The following is a 23125-nucleotide window of genomic DNA, read 5'->3' as shown; positions in this document are numbered from 1 at the left end:
GCCACCAAAATTATGCTCCACAAATGCCAAAAAAGTAGATTTGAGAAATACTACCTTATAAATTTCAAATGTACAGGTGAATTCCTCTCCCTGCTTCCTCCCTTACAAAACACAACTCACCACAATATATATTATACAAGTTCAAAGGGATAAAACAAGGCAATTCTAAACTGCATCTGTAATCTCTAGCAGAATGTAAGTACGCAAGTAGAGGAAAAAAACCTGCTGGCATTTTAGTTTCAACTTAAATCCTTAAACCTGTCAATCACTTCCCTGAAGTTTTTTCATCGAAAAAGAATGTATTTCCCCATCAGCAACAAATATACAGAGAAGTAATGGTTTTAACATAACCAAGCCTGTTTTGTGTATTTGTTCTTTCATAGTCACTAGAAGTGATTTGTTTGCTGTAACCCCCAACACATATTTCTGAGTACATGCCAGCTCTCACTACATTACAACCCTGAAGTCAGATCCCCATACTTTTTTTTTTTAAAAGAAGCCTTCTCTGAAGACAACCACACAGCTACAACACCCCCCGTTCATGTACGCCAGTAAAAATTTTTAACACACTTTAGTTTCAAGTAACTATGACATCAAAGACATTGTGAAACACGCTGAAAAGCTTTACATCTAAATAAGTATTTAAGTTAGAAAATAGATGGCCTTGCAGGAAGCATTTAATAGGATTTGACCACTAACCCCAAAGATTTGTGATTACCCATGTTATGGTACCAAGCAAAAACTTCTCTATTTTTGAGAATATTCTGTGACTACTTCTGAACTATTTTACAAAGGTAATGTCAGCAGATGCCTTCTTAATACTGCATTAACTGTTTGGAAGAACATATGTAACTATTAACACAGTTTTTCCATGTTAATACAGTGTGTTCTTTCAAAGAGCCAAGATCTACCATTCTCCAAATTCTCACACATTATAAAACAAAGTTGTAGTTTGTCAATCTGTAGTTCAGTGAGTACCTCCAAAAGATTATACAGAAGTTGTGTCATCTTAAAAATGCTACCCTTCAAAATTTAAATCTGCAGCAATTTACAAAATAAAAGGCTAAATGGTTGTCAGCTAAAATACACTTTAAGAAATTCAGTAAGTTTACCATGCAAGACCAATGAAGTTAAAAAGCACTTTAGCATACTGTTTTCCTACATAATGCATGTCCAAAAGGTGACTGTATGCACTGTAATAAAAATCTTTGCCATACATCCTCTTCTATTAAACAGTTTGGTAGAGGGTGAAGAATATTTTCAGACATACTAAAAATTTGATTTTCAAAACCGCTATGACCTACTGTATGCCTTAGAAAAGCTGTCTCTGAAGTACAAGTTCTGCACACTTTACTTAAGAGCAATTCAGTTCACTGTACCTGTACACCTTCTCACATGCCTAAGACAAGTGTCTGCAATTTTTCTGTTAAGAACTCCAGGGACATCTTCCAGAAGTCCAATGAAGGAGGAAAAAAAATTAATGCTTCTTTGCTGCTCCAGCAGATAGTCCCTCCTGCCATCCTGCTGTCACTCCAGGGTGAAAATTTGTGAACAGGACATGGCTGTTCATCTTAACAAAATTACATTCAAGGATGCCTGTTCAGTTTCAAGGACACCCTGAAGGAGAGTAACTTCAAATTCCAAAGGAAAGAGCTACAAAGCACAGCACTAGCTGCTAACATTTCTGGCACTGCAAACTTCTGAATAGACAGGGTACCAGTTTCGCTAACCTGGATGGGCAGACTATTACAGCAGTACCTGACAAGCGCTTGTGAAGGAATTTCAACAGTTGTCAGCACAGGAACTTAAGGAAATCAGTGATGTTACACTGCAGTTACTCAGAGGAAGTATTCAACTTTAAACTTTAAGTGTACATTAAATTGATTTCACCTGCTGTAAGAGGGTGAGGAACAAATTCGTAGCCACTGGAAGGAGCAACACTTTTTACATCCTTCCTTTGCTTCAGAGATCTGCAGGCAGGATGTCAATAGCTCATGTACGCAGAGCTAATAGAGAGTAACGGCATTTCCTTCGTATAGAAGAGATTAGTGCTCTGTTCAGGTGCAACAACCAAGCAGTGGTTTTGCCTTCATGAGCCAAAACAAGCTACAAGCCATCATTTGAAAAAAAAAAATAAATCCAAGGGTACTTTATGAACTGAAAAAGACACAGCAGCCTGACCAGCAAAAAGAATGTGCAGTCACTCCCCATCTTCTGAACTCACTGCCAGAATGTAGGGAAGGAAAAAGCATGGCCCCAACGCCAATCCAAAGAAAAGACTCTGGATATGCCACAGCTAGAATACAGGTAGATATATCATCAGCCTGGTTAGGCAGGAGAGAAAGATTAAATGAGCTCTAATTTTTAAATAGTAAAAAACCATTTGCACATCAAACTTGAGCAAAGGGAAGGAGGTGAATTCTTTCCTGCACTGAAGGTGCACATAAGTGGAAAAAGGGGATGACATTTCATTTGTACAGTTACACTAGAGTGGGTGAAAGAGGATACGTGCAAGCAGGAGGGTAAATGTGGAATAACCAACAGAATGAAAGATAGCATGTAGAGATTACTCTAGTAATGCTGAGCAAATCCCTCTAAATGCTTTGTTCCACTTAACATTAAGCTTCACTGATAGGGCATAAACTAGGGAATTCTTAGTTCAAATTTCCCCAGTTAGCTGCAGATAGAAGTATCAGTTACAATAAATAATCACAGGAGAGCACTGTTTTGGCATAGTCTGCTATCTGTATAGGAAATTTTAATTTGAAAAAGCAAGGTAAGTACACTCCCCAGCTAAGAGAAAATAGAATATATGCATTATTAAGACAGACACTGAAATGTCTGAACTATTTCATAAATTTGCACTAAAACCTCTAAATAGTCTCGAGCTTAAGTATAACAGAAGCCAAAACACAAGGATATAGAAATGCAAAATCAGGATTTCCAAACAGCATACCTGCAGCCCAGAAACGACAAAATAACCTAATATTTTAAAATGTTAGTCCAACTTAATCCAGAATTATAAACATTAAATTATAACCTGAAAACAAGCATTTGTTAATTTCACCATTCACATCCTAAAGATATTACACCCAGTCATTTAAAAATGATAATTTCTACTTTCTGGAAAATTGCTGTCAATCTCTAAAACAGATCAAAGCTGAATCCATGACAAATAAAAATATGCATTTCCACCCTTTGATTAACATTGCAAGAACACAAAATTTTTGTTAGTGACACTCATACAAAAACAAACACCTGGCATCAGTTGCCTTAAGAAATGCATCAATATTAAAAATGAAATCGAAATTTGAACCTGCAGCAGCAGAAGGTTCTTGAGTTCTAACAGTAACAGAAGAAGACTCAGTCTCTTCAACTTTTTCTTCCTGTAAACTGGCATCCGTACTGAGTGCTGTGCTATGCGATGTGTTTCTAGGAGACCCTTGTCCACTGAAACTTTGGTCAGATTCAACAGGAATTTCTAACTGGACTAGAATGGAAGCAAAAATTTTCATTGAGTAAAATGCACATAGAAATATATTCCAGAACACTGATCACAGAATCACAGACTACCAGATTGGAAGGGACCTCAAGGATCACCTAGTCCAACCTTTCTGGCAAAAGCATGGTCTAAACAAGCTGGCCCAGCACCCTGTCCACCTGAATCTTATAAGTGTCCAATGTTGGGGAATCCACCACTTCCCTGGGAGATTATTCCAACGACTGTTTTCACTGTGAAAAATTTTCCTCTTGTGCCCAATCAGAATCTCCCCAGGATTAATTTGCATCCATCACTCCTCCTATATTCCATGTGACTCCTTGTAAGAAAGGAGTCTTCATCTTCTTTGTAGCCACCCTTTAAACAATGGAACATGGTGGTGAGGTCTGCCCTAAGCCTTCTTTTCTCAAGGCCAAACAAACCCAATTCTCTCAGCCTTTCCTCACACGACAGGCTGCCCGGTCCCCCTTGATCATCTCTGTGGCCCTTCTCCGGACCCTCTCCAACCTGTCTACATCTTCTTTGTATAGTGTGTGCTCATCACATTACAGTGAAACAAAATACTCATCCATGATCAGACTGCTTGCTGTTGTAAAAACTTAAGTTTGGTCTAATACAACACAGCTACTTGTAACAACCCTCTACATTTAGAGCTGCTTAGGAACACAAAGACTGCTAACTCTTAATAGCCTAAAATGGACAGGTCTCCTCAAACCATTATCAGGGCTCCCCCTGAAAGGGAAAGGCAGTGAAACACACGGCAGAAAAAAGGAGCATTATCTCCACCCAGTCTAAGACTAAAAGCATCCTGGTTTGACGTTTTCTGTGTTCAACAAGAGAATTTAACTGTAAGTTTAGCATTTGGGTTACTACTTCAATCTAAAAATGTTAAAACTAATTTTCACAAGCATAACTTGCATCTCTTAAAAAAAAAAAAAAAACAAACCAAAAAAAAAACACAAACCAACCACAATATTTCCTTGAAGTTATTTTACAACCTGTGGAGCTCTCCTTTTGGAAGGCCAGTTATCCCAGCCACTTATCTCTCTACTGGAAAAGCTCCCACCATGCAAGGAAAATACTAGGGTTACTGATACAGCAATCAAAAGCAAAAGGTAATCGGGGCACCAGAGAGAGATATATAAACTTTCCTTGAGTTTTCTCTGCACTACTGATGAAATCAGGTTTTAATTGCAGATATGGAGCCTGAAGGTTATGCAAGTCAAAATACAGTGCTTGCAACAGCTAAATGACTGCCATGCCGTCACAAATTCAGAGTATACAAGAAGTTGCTTACCCTTCTCAGATTCCTTTTGGTTAGACACTGCATCTTCCACAGGATGAACTTCCGTTGAAGTCACAACATGATCTGTACTTAAAATCTCATGGCTAATGCTAGACGAGAGCCTTGAAGATCGCCTCCTGATCTGGTCTCTTTCAGGGTTATCTGAAGAGTTTTTCAATTTTTCCTGAGCTGGAATAGACAAATTTAATGGTACAATGCAGTGACACGATTACTAAATAGCTCACAAGCAAACTTTAAAGGTCTCTCCTCCCAGTGACAGTTGCAAAGTGTGTTTTTTAAAGACTGAGATTAATAGCAAAAGCTAAACACCCCTGGTGATTAGACCTCTCTATAAAAGCTACAGTCATATTACCAGTTATAAATAAGCATAAAATAGAGCAAAAGCCTATCTTACAAGTCTCTCAACTTTTCCTTTTAATAACAGATTTGAAGAACACAGATCAGTATCTTACTGGTAAAACATTGCCTTAAACAGAAACTGTCCCACAGACATAAGTAATACCAGAAGTTATATGAGACAATTCAGACACAAACAACTCTGACCCTGAACTGGATAATGTATGCACACAGAAGTTTTAAGACTGTGATCATATGGAAGGGAAAGATAGCCTTCTTCAGATCTTCATCTCCTTGTTCACGATACTTTTACAGAGAATATAATTTTCTTTCCTCAGCAACATACTCAAGTTCTTCAACATCACTACACTGTATACCAAGATAAAGTAGAAGCTATTAGACTGCAGTACAGGAGTATCTATTTAATATTAAAGTTTCTTTGCTAAGCAGTGTGATAGATCCTCCATCCAACTGAAGAGTTTCTACAACTAGAAAAAGGTTTTTATAACCTTCTGCATACTGGAGACAATATAATCACTGCCTCCTCTATGTCTATGAGCTTCTACATCAAGACTCACAGATTGTGGCTCCTTTAATCAAACCCAGCTTCCAAGATTTACGAGGTAATTTCAGTGTGATGATGCTACATATGAATGGCCAATTTAAGAAAAACAGGTGCTGCATTTCAGACATTTCATCTATCACATTTCAAGGTTAATATTACAGACATTTTCCCCCCTCCACTTAAGCTTCAAGAACTTATACCTACAAATACTGTGAGAGTTGAATACCAAAAAACTCACACAAATTTTTTTCAATCCTAGGACGCTTTGATGGAACTTCACCTCCTTTAGGTATTTTCCGACGTCTTAACTCCAGAGTTATAGGCTGCAGCGTCTGAGAACTTGGCTCTACATATTTAGATAGAGAACAAAAATTGAATAGATATGAAGCTGCAAAACTATTTAAAGCATAAATTCTCAAGCCTCACAACTTAAAATACTGGACTTGTACAATACAGTTTCACCTGTCTTTCCAAAATCTACATATTAGCATTTAATCCTGCTGCGGACATGTTTTATAATATACAAAGATTACTTGCCTAAGTTTAACCTCTGACCACTGAAGCTCCAAGCCTGACTAACAAGTATGCTCCCAGCTGTCCTAACCAGGCCTGAACAAATATGATTTTAAAGTTTTTAAAAAACTTCTAGAGACTTAGGCTGTGGAAGAGCAACATACTTCTAATTCCTTTAGATAAATTTAGAAGGATTCTGATGTACAATCTAAATACTTAAGTTTAGCTACATACCTGTTGGAGGCGTTATCGGTGGTCTTCCACGTTTTCGTTTAGTTTCTTTTGTGTTTTCCTGTGGATTCTTTACATTGTCATTCTCAGGCTTCTTCTCAATTTGTGTATCTACTGAATATTCCATATCATTCTCTGATATATTCTCTTTATCTTCTTTTCCATTCTTAGATATATTCTTTTCCGAGACCTTGCCTTTTTCTAAGACGACTATCAATTTTGCTTCTTTATCAGATTGCTTAATTCTTTTTTCAGTCTTTAATGTCTTTTCATCCTTGTCTTTCTTTGCATTACCTGTTGCTTTCCTCTGTTCTTTAAATTCCTCCCGCTTTTCAGGAGATGATGGAATTTCATTACCTCTTTCTTTAGGACTAGCATTACCCACAATATTCTAGAATAAAATAATGACATACACAAATTAACATACTGCAATCTGAAAGCCCTCCTCCACCTTTGTATTTAGCCGACTTGCATCCTTGCCCAATTCTTCAAAGGATAAAAGCATACACTCTATTGCAACCCACAGTAAAACTTAGAGGCACTTGCTGCATGGGTCCTTGAACAGTTCTTCAACAGGACAGTGCAACAGATTAATTATTTTCACAACTCAGTGACATAAGAGAAGGCTCCAGGGAGACCTTAGAGTAGCCTCCCAGTGCTTAAAGGGTGCTACAAGAAAGATGGGGAGGGACTCTTTATCAGGGCGTGTGGGGATAGGATGAGGGGTAATGGCTTTAAACTGAAAGAGGGCAGATTTAGGTGAGATCTAATGCAGAAATCCTTCCCTGTGCGGGGGGTGAGGCGCTGGCCCAGGGTGCCCAGAGCAGCTGTGGCTGCCCCCTCCCTGGAAGGGTTCAAGGCCAGGTTGGACGGGGCTGGGAGCCCCCTGGGCTGGGGGAAGGGGGCCCTGCCCGGGGCAGGGGGGTGGGACTAGATGTTCTCTAAAGTCCCTTCCAACCCAAACCATTCTATGATTCACCATTTTTGCATTCTCATGTGCAGGTTAGGACCATATTAATTTGTGCAGTACTACTTAAAGCCTACTTGGGACACTGAAGAAAGAGTGGGAGTCAAGAGCATAGAAAAGGGCAAATAGCTCAATCACTTGGATGCAAAAACTGTTTTCCTTTCACAAAAGCATCTCATTCAAAATAGACCAGTATTTACCCTGCAATTATCACTGCTACTGAAACTTGCTAAGATCACCAACTTCATCAGGAACCTAATTAGGCTAAAATTTAGACATGTAAATTTAAAAACAAAACTTTATACTCTTTCTTTCCGCAATCTGTGTTCAGCATGAGAGGACACGAAAATCCTTAACAGACCCCAGCCAGCAAGCTTCTGATACAATATTCAACTGTAATCTCATTTCCCACAGTACTTATTTAATTACACCAAGCCAGGAAGAACACTGCTATATCAATAGGGCACTGCCACTCAGTGTCCTTTCCATTTCTGGCTGTCCCAGAACTTCCATGCTCTGAGGAACAGAAACCTTGCAGCTTTGCACCTGAATTAATAATTTACATTTGGTCATGTGTCAACACTGCCTTTAGTTGAACTAACTTCCCTCTTCCTGTTGCCTAGTAACTTGAAGCATTGAAGAGCAACAATACTCCTTTCCAGCCATAGTTCTGCGAGGCACAACAAGCTTCAACTCTGAACACGGATCACAGGACAAGGAAGGCTAAATACCTCAATACATCTTCTGGGAAAGAAATCTGAACAGCTGTTTTGAGCTATACAAAATTCTGAAAATACACTTAAGACTCATTATCTCCCTATACTATATTACATCTTACCTCTTCCCACACCAATCATCCTACCTATATGTAGTTTACGTGAACTGATACCTTTTAAGACTCCATTTTCAGACCACAGTCCTAAGAAATAATCTTGATGCAATAAAACGGTCAATGTGCAATCTGCTCCTTCTTCTATCATATTATTGCAACCACACTTGGCACAGAGGTGATAAAAAAAAAATCACTTCAATGAGATCAAAATGCTGTATATTTCATGAAAACAGCTAGACAAAGTAGAAGAAAATCTTTCACCTTCTCAAGTGTCTGAGCACTTTTACCAGACATCATAAAAATCTGTCTTCTGAAATTTCCTTAAATGCCACAGCTATAGGAGAAGCTTCAGTGGGAACTCAAAAATTAATGAAAAAAAAACTCAAAACACAACCCGCAGACATACAATATCATCAGTCATGCTGCTCACAGAACCATCTGATTTGAATCAAATATGTGGTAGTGGAACACACACGAGCCATCTTAAACTATTCTCAAGAAACTGAACCATAAATACCATTTGTATGAACTACCTCTTGATGTTACTGAACTCTTAAAAGCTGTGTGTCCTTGTTTAGGTACATTCACACTGTGCTGGTCACTAGCATTTTACCATCACTGTTCAATACAGCATGTTACACCCTCTACATAGGGACAGACTAACGCTGTTAATAAAGAAAAGATGACCGGCTTACATTGCTCCCTTCAGAAATCAGGTGAGCTTGGGGGCTTTTTTGGTTTGGGGTTTTTGTTAGCTGTTTTGTTTTGGCTTTTTTTTAAAAACCACCCAGCTAAAATCTGAGCCATGTGTGTCTTCATGGCTACAGTCTCTCCTACTGATTAACAGGAACAAGACATTGCCTCCACTGCCAGCATGCTGCTACATTTGTGCTGTACAGAATCCACAGTTTACATTCACAACTGAATCTTGAGCTCTGCAGTGGCTCAAGTATTCTTTTTTAAACTTTAGTTCTGATTGTGTAAAGAGCACTCACTAGGAAATTCTCCCTTTATGCTTTTTTATGCTAAAGGACAGAACAAAATGTTCCAGCATAACTTATCTCTAGGGTTAAGAGAAATCTTCCTGGCCAGTGATTAAATGGAAGAGAGTAACTCCTTTCAAAACAAACTCAAAGCTATTCAGAAACATGAAACTCCCTAAAGGAGGAAGACAAAATATGAAAGACAAAATATTTTACCTTTCTTATGCAGAACATTTCTTAAGATTGTTCAACTTCATGTATTTAAGGTTAAACATGGTAGAAATATTTCTTGTGGCAATGAAGATTCTTCTAGTGGTTCTCTGGTGAGTTTTAGTCAACCCTCAACCAGGCACAATTACTACCATCTGAAAGCTATTAAGAGCACTTTGTGGCAAATCCAAAATAGTTTTCCCTCTCAGTCTGGCAGATACACAAATCTGGAGTTCCCAAGGAATGACATGCCTCTTCACAACAGTGAGAGATTTAAATTGTATCCATTAATATTCATTACTGGGATCTGTACTTAAGATTTCTATTGGAGGGAAGGATTCAATTTCTTTGCTCAAATTTTATCCAGAAAACCAAAAGCAGAAGGCATGACTAAGCACTGGCTTATGGCCACTAAATGGGAATGTCCAGCAAGATTTCACACTTAAAACCATTCCTGTAATGAAAATTATTCTAAAGCAGGTACTTAAGTATCTGCTAGACTAGAACTTGTCAGCCTTTCCTACAAAGTGCCCATACATGAAAGAGATGAAACAATCAAAATGTGCTTCAATAACCTACCACTAGCTTTAGTATGTATATTCTGAATCTTTCAATTATATTTAGAAAACTGTTTTATTTATATGCCCATGACTTCTTTAGTTCAAGAGGTATATTCAGAACATGAGCCCAAGAGCTTTGCAAATCACACCATGAAGATTTGCATAAACTTTTCATTTTAACAGATTTTACTTCCAGTGTACTATATGTTAGCAACAGAGATGTTTCATTCATTTCATATTTTATAATTCATCAAATCTAGCCACCTGAACTGTCAATTTTATAATACACTAACAGCAGAAACACAATACTTACCTGATCTTTGGAAAAAGCTTTGACATGAATGTTTTTGACAGTCTGAACTACACCATCATAAAACTTCACAGTGTATGTACCTAAAATTTGAAAATAAGACATAAGAGCTTAAAGATCAGAAGTTATTTAACAGAGCATTTGCTAACAGATTAATTACTGTAGCTGCATATTTAGCTCTATACAGAAGCTACCTCATCTGTGTTGTTAGAAACTCTAACAGCACAGGTCTTATCACAGGCCAGGTAAATGAGAAACAGTGAAGTTACCAAAAATAATGTTAAGCATAAAGGTGCATGTCTAAGCTTAGTTCCTTAGATATACTTTCCTCATAGAGCCCCAAAATATTTTTTGTTGAATACTGCAATATATAATTAGACAGACTTTTTCTCCTTGATCTTACAACATATAGTCAGTCTAAAGAAAGCACAGCACAAGAACAAGTCTTTCATGGTTCCTTACCAATATTCAAAAGGAAAAGCATGGCTATGCTTTTTTTTTCCCCCCCTTCTATTTGTAAAGGGGTTTTGCAGCTCTGACACTAGTTTTATTATAGTTGCATGCATCTCTTGACAATAAACAACTTTTCCCAAAAATTTTTCCTTAAAGCAATTACTGACTGAATATCCCTGCAGAAAGTTCTTTTATCTCATGAAAAGGATAAAAGGTTAGGTTGAAGTTGATGGCAGACTAAAACATGTAATTGAAAAACAAAACTTCACAGTTGTCTTCTGTCTGCTGTACTACCTCTCTACCTTAACAAAAAGGTTAGAAAACAATTAGAAATACATTACTAACAAGCATGACAAAACCAAAAATGACTCCTTACCATCTTTGTTAACAGAAGTAACTTTGGCTGGATAGAAGCGACAATCAGACCAGCAAGCCAATACCTGATCATTTATATGAAATCCCTACAAGACAGTAGTTAAAAGGGTTTTCATCTGAGATTTACTGAAACATACATCATTAAAACATCAAAATAACTCATTTTCCAGCATTTAAATCACAAAGCTTACAGAGCAGGCAACACAGCAACAGTGAAGCATTTTAATGGTCATAATTCATACAACTGAACATTAAAGTGTTACATACTCAAATGTGCTCTATTTTCTACTTACTGCACAACCTTCTTCCTCATGTAAGCCTTCTTTTCTTAATTGTATTTTCTCTAAGGGACGCAAATAAGGACTGTCCCAACAAAACCATTCATCATATCTATGGTTCCAGCGTTTGAAATGGATAAGTACTTTTCCTTCTTCATAATCAATTTCTTCAATGTGAGCTGGATACCTGGTCAAAAGGTAGATTAAAATATTTCAATGAAGAAAAAGGTAAGCTGTCTCAGACGCTTAACTACAGCACAAAACATTACACAAATGAAGCCTTCTGCATGATATAAAGTAAAATATCTCAAGATCTGATTGATCAGGTGTGATGTGGAGCCAAGTAACTACACCTAACAACCTTTTGTTTCTACATTCTTAGTATTATTCAATGTATATATAACTTGTATAAGCAATAACGATGCTACAAAATGACTAAGAGCTCAGCACAGGATGAATCCCAAAACTGAACAAAGGCAAACAGTGGCTGCAGGAAGGAGAGACAACTAAGGAGTTCTTAGTCTGGGGTAGAAAAAAAACAATGTAACTAGAAATCAAGAAGTCAGAAAATCCTTCCCTACACCTAGAAATTTAACATATTCACAGAATTCACAGATTCAGCTCTCTCTTATCAAGAGCAACACCTGGAGGTCAATACACTCACTTCTCAGAGATATCCATCAACAGGCATCGTGAATCATCTTCCCAGCATAACAGCAAAAGTCTAGCAGGCACACTTAACCTAATTTAAGTTTCAGATTCTCCAAGTTAAATTTCAACTGCAAATTCCTGGGGCTTTTAAATAAAACTCTCAGTATATTAGAAGGACAGGAATCTGAGATGAGTCAAATTCAGTTGTTTCTAATCAGGAAGACCATATAAAATATGCATTTAATTTCTTTAATTGCATTGGTATTTTGTAACTTCAGTAAGTATTTAAGAATGACAGCACATTTCACTATCCCAACTGAAGATCCCAAGTATTGTTTTCCCTTTCGCAATTATAGTGCCAGGAGAAAAATCTTCATTTGTTGACGTTTTCAGTTATTTGTGGAAGAAAGGTAAGGCCCCACTGAAATCTTGAACGAAAGGCTGAAGAAAAAAGAAAAACAAACAAATCCAAGTATTCTTTACCTGATATATCACACTTTAAAGAACAGAACAAGTGGTAGAAAGAAACGGGATCTGAAAAGGATCAAGCTTGATACTAAAAATAAACCCCAGCCACGTTAGAATTAAGACTTAAATGCAACATAGACTATCATTCTACAATCCTACACAGATGAAAAGCTACCTACAACTGAAACTCTTAGGAGATCTGAGACACGTCCAGTCATGACTTGTTCAAAAACAGCTACAAATAGGCCACACTAGAGGCTTACACTGCAACCACAGACTAAGGCCTTGCCTAACACTCAACGCCACATGCCTCAAGCTATGTTACTAGTTCATCCCAATATACTCTCAAAGCACACGTAGCAAAGGCTGTGGAGGAGAGGAAGACAAATGGGAGATACTTATGGCAGGGACATCTCTAACTGGTTACCAGCTTCCTAGGAAAGAAGTAACTTCATTCGTGTGACAGTCAACGTGTTTCATATTTAGTTAACACCAAGAACTGCCCTGCATAGGCTTATGAGGGGGGCAACATGCAGTCTGTCCACATGTAACAATATAGTTCTATTAATCATAATTTATTCTTACATATCTCAGCAGCTGCCTATCACTAAGTACAGGTAATGACAAAAATCAGTATCCAGTTCCCTACTAAGTGCAGCAAAAATAGATGTAGGAATTCCAGGTGCTCTCAATAAACTGGCCAGAAGGACGCTTTTGCCATTAGGACTGTAGTAGGCCTACAACTTGTCCAGATTCTCAAAGATCAAGAGGGAAGCTGATAAAAATTACAAGAGTACTGACTTAACATCAAGCTAAAAATTCAGTCCATGCAGATAACCACCTCTGGTAAACATATTCAATCCAGTAACTTTCTCCCACTTGAGAGACAAGCACCAACTATCTCTATGATGCAAGACTGTTCTCTGCTTCATGCCCAGTAAAAGGAGGAACCTTCTCCACCAGGAGAACCATAATCCCAGAACCATGCACCACTATCATCTGCACTGATCCCACCTCACCGTCCAAAGACTCCCTGATGGGGGAGAGATGCCAACTTATCATCATGAAAAACGTACCTGACAATGAAACCAAATTTCAGACTGGTTGAAAGCTAGTGTGGGTGAACTGAAGCCCTCAGCCAGCTCCTGGATAGCACACTGCAAAGTCTAAACAAATCTCTTTCTGAAGAAACCAACATCAGCAAGCACATGTTTGGTGCTCTCAACTGGAACAGTAAATCCATTAGAAGCTGCGCTATATCTATCCACTACGTCTTGAATGTTCCCTCCCTAATACCATGTTCCTTTCAGATGCAAAACACAGCACTAGCAACTTCAAAACAAATAAGGGTTCATAGGTTCTCAACAGCTCAAAGCACCACGAGTTGACAGTGCAAGCTTCCTTCCTCCAACATTTGTACTTGTCATGGTTTAAAATTAACTGGCAACTAAGCACCATGAAGCCACCTGCTCACTCCTCTCCCTGCCCCCAGTAGGATGGGGAGGAGAATCAGAAAGGAAAAAAAAAGTAAAACTTGTGGGTTGAAATAAGAACAGTTTAATAATTGATACATAATAATAATATAAAAAGGAAGATAAAAAAAGTGAAATAAAACCCAAGACAGACAAGTGATGCACAACACAGTTGCTCACCATGTGCCGATCAGTGCTCAGCCAGTCCCTGAGAAGCAATCCACCCCTTCCTGCCAGCTCCCCCCTGTTCATACACTGGACATGTCATATGGTATGGAATATTCCTTTGGCCATTTTGGGTCAGCTGTCCTGGCTGTGTCCTCTCCCAACTTCTCGTGCCCCTCCAGCCTCCTCGCTGGCAGGGCATGAGAAGCTGAAAAATCCTAGAAATACTACGTGGCAACAACTAAAACCGTCTGTGTGTTATCAACATTATTCTTTTACTAAATCCAAACCACAACACTACACCAGCTACTAGGAAGAAAGTCAACTCTATCCCAGCTGAAACCAGGGCAGTACCCTAGCCTTCAAAGAGCTGAGCAACCATGCCACATCAGGAGAAATAAGTCCTCACAGACCTATACAGGAGTAATACAGCATATCCATACACATGCACCAAAAAAAAAAAAAAAATCTGTGAACATGCCAAGAGGTAGAGGTAACTTAAAAGAAATTCATACTTGTTTATCAAGAACACATACTATGTATGGGAGGATACACAAAGTGAAAGGCCAATAGCTGAAGTCTGGCTAAGGCCTGAAAAAGAATACAACCACCAGTGTCCAGGGATGGTCCAACACATCCTCGCCCAAACCACAAATGAAGCATTTAGCTGACTCCATGAGTATTCAAGATAGCTAACGGATCATGGGTAGGAAATCCCCAACTGGTACTGATTTGAATATTTATCTAATACACTGTGAAAAACAAGCTAAAATCAGAAACAACTTTTTGCAATATATTGAGAGGCCAAAACAAGTAGTTTTCCAGCTCAATTCAAAAGGAACGATGACCTTGTACCTTTCAAGGCCTTATGCACTGGCTAAACAGCAATGGAAAATCTCCAGGATATCAAAACTAATGCCAGCAGTTTGGGTAAGAACCCAAGTGCCAATCAAGAGCTCAGAGTAACTCTCAACAGAGAGGGGTAAGCAATGACTGGCAACTTCAGACTACTATTGTCAGAGCACAGCAAATCATATGAAAATGGGTTTCTTGAAGACGTAAGTGTAAAACCATCCTCTTCTGGGAAGAGGTACGTATCTGAAAATTCAGAACCAGAGCGCTGAGAGAGTTCCTATCTCTCAGTTCTGGACTAATTTGTCTCCCTTCTCCTTTCCTAGACACCAAAATTGAATTGCTTCAAACCCCGTCTCTCTTGGAGCTAGGAAGGGACAAGCTTACTGAAGTCAAACAAATGCCAAGAAGAAAGGAAGCATCTAGGAAATCCAGTACTATGAAGGACACCTATGGGGTTTTATCTTTTCAGTACTGAGACAAGTCCTGACAGCACAAGCAACTAAACTCATGGGACTGACAATCTAAACCTTAACAAGGCAGCACCATACTCTAACAATACTAATCCTGTTTTCAATACTCAAGAGCCTCAACCAGAATCAGAAGTCTCTTCATGTCCATTTTACTCACACAACAGGTGGAAGAAATTGAAAGTTGTCATTATAACAATGTAACACAAGAGATGTCATCACTTGCCCACTGCAGGCATCCAGTGGAGTCATGTAACCTCTTTTTGGCAAGAGAGGATGTCTGCAGCTACCCAGCACTGAAGAGTTTAAATGATCCAATGCAAAAAGTTTCAAGACCTCAATTCAGCCAGGACTGTGTGGGCATGTACATCATTAGTTAGCCTCTCTGGGATCTCTTCACTTAGGACTGCACTACTGGAACAGACCCACTACATTCTCTCAGCTCCAGCACTGTGTACCAAGAGACCTTTCAGCATGCACACAGGTACTGCCTGATGGCCAGAGCTTTAGTGCCCTAAGTTCAACAGACACTCACCACTTTGATGCATCAACCAAGCCATAAGAACCAAGTCAAGCACCAAAGTACTCACTGTACACCCTGGAGTTCAAGTCTAGGAGGTGACAGACAACCGCACCAGGAACTGAAGTATGCTTCCAATACATTATGATTCCAGATACAACAAAGCAACCTTCAATAAGAGCTCTAAAGATGCAAAATCAACTTTGCACTTTGGCAAGGAGCAGACTCTGCACTGACTACTCCGCTGGCATATACAAATTTTTTTCCCCTCTTCAATGGCATCGCATCCCAACACCCTGAAAGTCCTGAACTAGCATATCAGGGCACAAGCCACTGCCATGAAAGGCAGGAAAACAGGGCTCCAAGATCAAATACTTACCAAAGCACTACTGCCACCTGAGAAGCAACACTGGCCCATGAATAGACTGACATGTTTGGTACTGAGCACAGAAATCAAAGCCACCCCTCTGATCAAACAAGAGACTTCTGCCTATGTTTAAGTGACAACATAGCAACAAAAGTACACACAAGAAAAGCTTGGACCTCTGAAGGTCTAGCACTGGGAAAAGCAAGTATCAGCAAACTGAAAGCTTTATATACACATAAAAAGAGTGTATTGTAACCATAACAGAGTGGCCCTTCACACAGCAGCAGGTGAAAGTAGCAGAGGAAAAAAAAAAAAGTCTGCTGTCCTCTACAAATCCACACCTAGTAAGGTGTGTCAGCCTGTCACCACTGATATGGCTAAGAGAAAATACACAAATTTTCTCACAAATTTCAGTTCACAAACTGTGAAAACAGAAATACACACAGATCACCAGTCAAGGAAACATGGACTTTCTGACCCAGGTTTCAAAAGCTCAGCAAGGAAAAGAAAACTTTCAGAACTGGAAAGTTATTAACTGAGTTGTGAGATCAAAGAGTTGCAAAACACTGTACATAAGACAGATCATTTAAGATCAAGTGTTTTTAGAAACCAAACAACATGGCTTGGATTTGGACATGTAGCATATGCAAAATTCAAATTTAAGCTAAGAGGTATGTGGCAAGTATAGTAGGTGTTGAATTCTACCCCCCAAAGTTTTCCCATGTAAGGGCTGTGCACACTCATACTTTTGAGACACTGTTGTTGTCCAAACATGTCAGAACACAAGTTATTAGCCTTACTCAAACACAATTTATACTAAACTGCATCTTTAATAAGCCTACATTACAGACAGGCTAAAAAAATTCAGTTTTGTAGGCATGACTTATTTGCTGTATAAACAAAGGTCAAGAATATAAAAAGGAGCATGCAGATTCAGATCAAAGCCCTATCTGTGCAACTCTTGGTTACACAGGAAAGCCAACATAACATGCAAGTATGATTTAATGTTCATACTTCACATTCTTTCTGTAAAGAGCTGTGTTTACTTATTTTTCACAGTTCCAATTCCCTTTTACCTGGGAAGTAGATAAATACTCTGCATGCAACCAAGATGTTTTGGAACAAGTCCCCTGTGTCTTAGGCAGTGCTCATTCCTTCTGAGATGTCCAGATGGTTTTCAACACTAACTTCTGCACACTTAAAACTGCCAGCAGGTTCGAGAGCCTAAACTACAACCATGTCCAACCCACATACACTCATAAAAGTCAACTATAGCTGATTTCAGCAGAGAGAAAGTATCTTAAGGAGCTGACAAAACCCAGAATAATTCCTGTATTTAAAAAGTCTTTGACTCCAGCAATTTTCATTGTATGCCTCATCCACTGAGCATTATTAAATGCTAATTTTTGAGCTGACTTCCTAAAATGAACAGTTAGAAGGCTCAAAGTTAGCCCAAGTAACTTTTAGGCCCATTTCCCCCTTCCTACTGAAGGGGCTAGTCAAGAAAATCTTTCTTCACAACTGAAGTCTGCAAGACAGGCTCCAGAGCAGACTTCTTAGTGTGAAATGTGTTTCCCCACTCAGTTCTTTAATTCCAAAGCTGACCACCCTCAAATGAGAATAGGCCATAAACAGTTTCAGACTTCAAAGCCTATGAATTCACAACAGCAGAAGGAAAGGAAGCAGTGAGGAACCACTCTGGATATTCTGTACTGCAAAGGATTTATCCCTCTGTAGTGTTTGCTCTGCAATCTGTGCATAGCACAGAATTTAGTGTGAATTCAGGAGTACCACAGTCTGAAGTCCCACTAGATTTAGGAGCAGACCTATTTCCCAGACACAGATAGCACCAGTACACTTCTTTTTAAGGGCCAGCACAACATATCAGCATCTATTGCCCATTTCAACCACTGGTATATAAGCTTTTATAAATTAACTGCTTTCCTACAAACCAATGACCAGGACTCTAAATATTGTACCAACACAAAATGCTTAAGATATTAAAGACTTAGAGTTAATACAATATGAATGGTTTTAAAAAAATACCAGTTTTTTAATCTGTCACGGGCTTCCAACTGGGCTCCCACCTCAAAGTTGATCCCTCTTCTATTCGGAGGATGTTTTGTCATTTTGTAATATCAACACTGCTGATTTTATTCCCCTGAAAAATGCAATTAAATATCAATCACTAATCAAGACATACACAAAATAATCTTATGCACCATAATCCCCAAAATCTAGATGCTAAGGGACCTCTGTATTTTTAGTTGCAGAAAATAACAGGTGCAGATATCTCTTAAAAAAGGTTCCTAAGTGACAGTGTGCAGAATCATTCCAAAAATGCGTTCAAAACGGTAGCTACTGGACCATGAAAGACTGAAGCTTAAGCTTTGTTCATTGGTCCAAGTTCCAGGTCAACTAAGAACTCTGCAACCCAATATTTATTCACAGCTGAGATAGAAGTTTCATAGTATTCTCTCCCCCCTCCCAGTTTTGATAAAAACAAGGAATCTAGTAAACAGGAAGTCAGCAAAAACAAACACAATAACAATCTTTCAACAGCTACCATAAGTGGAACACTGAAGAACACTATGTAACCTCATCACTACAAATAGAAGAGTTCAAAGTCATTAGAAATACATAGTTTAATGAATTTTAGAGGACTATCTACACTGCTTGCATATTTGCATTGCTTTCTTCTCACTTCACCATTTTAACCAGAAAATAAAAATAGTCTTCATTAAGACATGCTTCCAACAGATAATATAAAAATTTAAGAAATCTTGCCAAAGTAGTGTCTCAAAGTACATTTAGTGGAAAGCCTGATCAGGAGCTATTTTTTGCCAAATTTTCATCTGTCGTTTCCCACAATTATAAGATACAAATTATGATCCATTCCTGTAGTCTTCCAGCTCACAATATCAAAAAAGGTAAGTTTTATTCAATACTGTCTTCCCTACAGTAAGGCTGTATCTTGAAGATTCAATTAAAGATGTATAAAATGAATGCACATTAAATTAAAAAAACCTTCTAATCTTACACTACAAGAATAAGGAGACACGTACTGGTCACTGAAATAAGCAGCAGCATTTTGTTTCACAAAATACATGAACAGCAAAAGTATCAACTGAGCTGAATCTATTAAGCATTAATATCATTTTATGAGGAACTACTCTAAGTTCTAGTGTGATTCAGAAGTCAAAAATCTTCAGGAGAGTCATAAAGCTTTTTTTTACAGGGAAAAGCTACTCTATCAACACACTTTTCAAATGAGGCCATTTGTCAAGGGCTGGCACTCTCACCACCTCAAGTATCATAATCACATTGCAAAGAAACTGCTCTACCAAAAGATGATCTACTGTCATCCTTTAAAGCACTGCTTTTAGTCTTACCTTCACTACTGTTATAGCAGCCTGCAACAATACAGGAAAAGAATGCTATTGCTTGTAAACTCAATTCACAGTACAGAGATTCATACCAAAAGAAAAAAAATATTTCAGCCATCTAGGAACTGAGAAACATTGCAAGTTACTTTTCTAGCATATCTGATAACAAACTGAGCTCAGTCAGCATGGATCATAATTAGCCCAGGAATTATTCTCTTCTAATATGGCTAGAGGGTGGGGCAGGGGGGGATTTACCTACCAACTCCTTAACTTTTAATAGGGAAAGAATAGGGGGAAGGAAATTAAGGAAAAATTCAGATGGTTGGGGTTCTACATTCTGATGAAAAATAAACAGTATGAATAAAAATAATTAAATCTGGAAATCCAAGCAGCAAGTACAAAGCTACATTTTCTTTTTTAAACAGTTTATCCACCCACACCTCAAACATCCACTATTTTCTCTGCAGATTTACATCATTAAAATACCATTTTCTCATACTAGCAATAAAATTTCGTGCCTCCAAATGTAAAACAGATGCACATTTTGCTTAACACTTGTAGGAGAAATTACAGCTGCAAGATGACTCTTGTCCTAGTAAATTTACTTTTTTTTTGCGCTGGGTTTGTGTGTGTGGTGGGGTTCTTGGTAGCAAGGGAGCAGGCTACAGTGGCGACCCCTGTGAGAAGCTTCTGAAAAGCTCCCCTGGCCCCAAGTTGGACCCATCTCTGGCCAGGACTGAGCCAATCAGCAATGGTGGTTGAAGCCGAGAGGAGGAGTTGGAGCCATGAGGAAGAGGTGCGAGGAAGACACCTATGCAAACACTGAGGTCTGTGGAAGAGAGGAGGTGGAAGCAAGGGGAGGTGCACCGGAGCAGAGAGACCCCCTGTATCCATCCCATGGTGAGACAGCAGGGCTGCCCCACCCTGGCACTCATGGAGGTCTGCGGTGGAGCAGAGGCTGACCTGTGGAGAAGCTCCCACTGGAGCAGGTGACCACACCTGAAGAAGGCCAGGACTCTGTGGGAAGTAGCAGTCCCTGCTGTTACAGTTCAGTGCTGGAAGGACTGCAACACATGGTGGAGATCCATGCTGGAGCTGCTCGGAAAGTGCTGTGGCTGGTGGGAAGGACTCACACTGGAGAAAGGTCATGGAAGACTGTATCTCATGAGAGGGACACCACGTTGGAGCAGGGGAAAAATGTGAGGAGTCCTCCCCCTGGGAAGGAAGGTGTGGTGAGACTGACCATATCCCCCATTCCCTGCCCCCTGTACTGCTGGGGGAGAGGAGGTAGGGAGATCAGGAGCAGAGCTGAGCCAGGGAAGAAGGGAGGGGTGGGGGGAAGATGTTTTTAAATTGTGGTAATGCTGCTCACTGGCCCACTCTGTCTGTTAAATATTGTTGTTAGTGCCTGAATTAAATTTATGTCCTTTTTCTTCCCTTAACAAGCCTGTCTGTTGCCCATGACCATAATGGTTGAGTCATCCCTCCCTGTCCTTAGCTTGACTCCAGAGCCTTTTGCTTTATTTTCTCCTTCCCATTTCTGAGGAGAAAGGGGTGAGCAATCGGCTGCATGGTGTTCAGTTGCCCTCTGGGCTCAAACCGCGACACTTTTCACTAAGTAGGGACACACAAAGGCAATGTACTCCTAAAAGTACTGAAAGTACATTATTGAAGCTCTCTGCAGTGGTCCCCTTCAGTAATAGCTGTCATCCTGAAGAATGAGAGTCATTTCAGCTCACGTACACAAGGCTGCAGAGGAACAACACATCTCCTGAGTTCAGTAACAGGATCTTATACAATACGGCTTCTATAAAGAAACATCCATTTTGGTGAGGAAGGCCTTACTATAGTTTCAGTCAAATATTAAAAAAAAAACACCTACAAGTATCACAACTAAAGGGAAGTCTGAAAAAACAGCAGAAGCCATTTAACCATATTTACAGAGGATGCAGATTCTGTGAAAAAAATCTGAACTCTGTCCACTTTACAGCTAGAGTCAGCTAAACACCAGCATTTGTCAAAGTAGACATGTACTGTACTTCATTAACTTGGCCAAGCTTGTTACAAGGCAGGTGATCAGAAAGTTGAAAGAGGAGAAATTGTATGGCGAAAAATCTCATACCACTGCTCCTTCCCCAAAAATGTTCCTTCCTCTCCCCTCCCAAGTTATGAAACTGGGCTGCTTTGGGTTCGTTCGCTCTTACACCCTGCGACTGGATTTAACTTGATCCAGCAGTCCCTATACTCAGCATGCCTTGCAAAGCAGGCTTTTTCATTTGCAGCTAATTTCACAGCTTCCTCAAGCAGATACATACTTGGTAGAACATTATACTACAAGATAAATTACTCAATAAGAGACCTTAACAATTTTACCCTGAAACATACAGCCTTAAAGCAAGACTGAAACCATATGATATGACCTTCATTCACTAGGAGCCATCACATAGCTCTTCACAAACAAGGCCAACAGGCAACACTAAAGACCATCAACATTTTGCCAGCATGACCTTGACCATATGGAGAACTTTGTTTCTCAGAAATCACTCAACACAAGGGCTTGTCTCTGTTTTGAGATGTTATGTTTCAGCCTCTGGACTCTCTTGCAAGGACTACTTAAAAACCTTGAACTACCTCAAAACAGAGTGTAAACAAACCCCAGAATAATCAGAGATACTCACAGCTACAACTTGGAAATAAGAACACTTCGCCAGAACATCTCTCCTAAAATTTTCTTCAGCAGAAAATTAATTTGAACTTGGTAACTAAACCAAAACATAAGCAGGCTTTTAATTTTGGTAACTCGGGAAATCAATTTTTCTCAAGTGCTCAAGACAACAGCTAAAACAAGGAATAGTTACTAGGCCTACCCTCAAAGCAGTACGTCTTTTCTCCGAAACTTCTTATGTCACTACAAGAATTAGACCTGTTTCAGGAACACATACTGCAGGATTCAGACAAGTCACTACTTCCAACAGAAAATATTTCTAAATCTGTATCACTTGAAGTACACATTTCTGTTCCATAAATGTCCATAAAAGTCAACATGAGGTAATTTAGCTTTTACAGACTATTCAGATGCTTACAGGTACCAATCAGGAAGGTTAGGAAGGCACATTTATATCAGGGCAATGCAGAGGAAAATAGGCTTACGTTAATATTGATCCCTTCAGGGATCATGATTTTTCTGCTCTGGTAACAGTGTCAGTCCTGTATACTTGCACCTGTAGCCATTCTTATTCTCTTCAGTTTTAAGCTCCGTCAGTGCTGAGCCCCAAACCTGACAGATCACTAAGTTCCAACAGAAGAGGGTTCCTCTGGAAACTGGACAAGTCTTCATATTATCATACAGAGCAAAA

The 23125-nt window shown here is 39.1% G+C and overlaps 1 protein-coding gene across 5 annotated transcripts in view; it reads right to left on the bottom strand.

Annotated features, from left to right (window-relative positions):
• PHF20 (PHD finger protein 20) overlaps positions 1-23125 on the bottom strand; it is a 76989-nt gene that overhangs the window by 44232 nt on the left and 9632 nt on the right. For all 5 annotated transcript variants that reach the window (XM_042800846.1, XM_042800851.1, XM_042800847.1 and 2 more), the window contains 8 exons: positions 18430-18544; positions 11434-11605; positions 11142-11226; positions 10316-10395; positions 6454-6841; positions 5945-6052; positions 4797-4973; positions 3317-3490 (listed from right to left, as the gene is read on the bottom strand). In XM_042800846.1, coding sequence (XP_042656780.1) covers positions 3317-3490; positions 4797-4973; positions 5945-6052; positions 6454-6841; positions 10316-10395; positions 11142-11226; positions 11434-11605; positions 18430-18512 — 1267 coding nt within the window. In that variant the 5' untranslated portion in view covers positions 18513-18544. The remainder of the gene's footprint in view (positions 1-3316; positions 3491-4796; positions 4974-5944; positions 6053-6453; positions 6842-10315; positions 10396-11141; positions 11227-11433; positions 11606-18429; positions 18545-23125) is intronic.

Source organism: Tyto alba, unplaced genomic scaffold, assembly GCF_018691265.1.
Source record: "Tyto alba isolate M040663 unplaced genomic scaffold, T.alba_DEE_v4.0 Super-Scaffold_33, whole genome shotgun sequence".
In the NCBI taxonomy this organism is placed as follows: Eukaryota; Metazoa; Chordata; class Aves; order Strigiformes; family Tytonidae; genus Tyto; species Tyto alba.
Note: the sequence above shows the minus strand (reverse complement) of the source record. Positions and strands in the feature narration are given on the sequence as shown.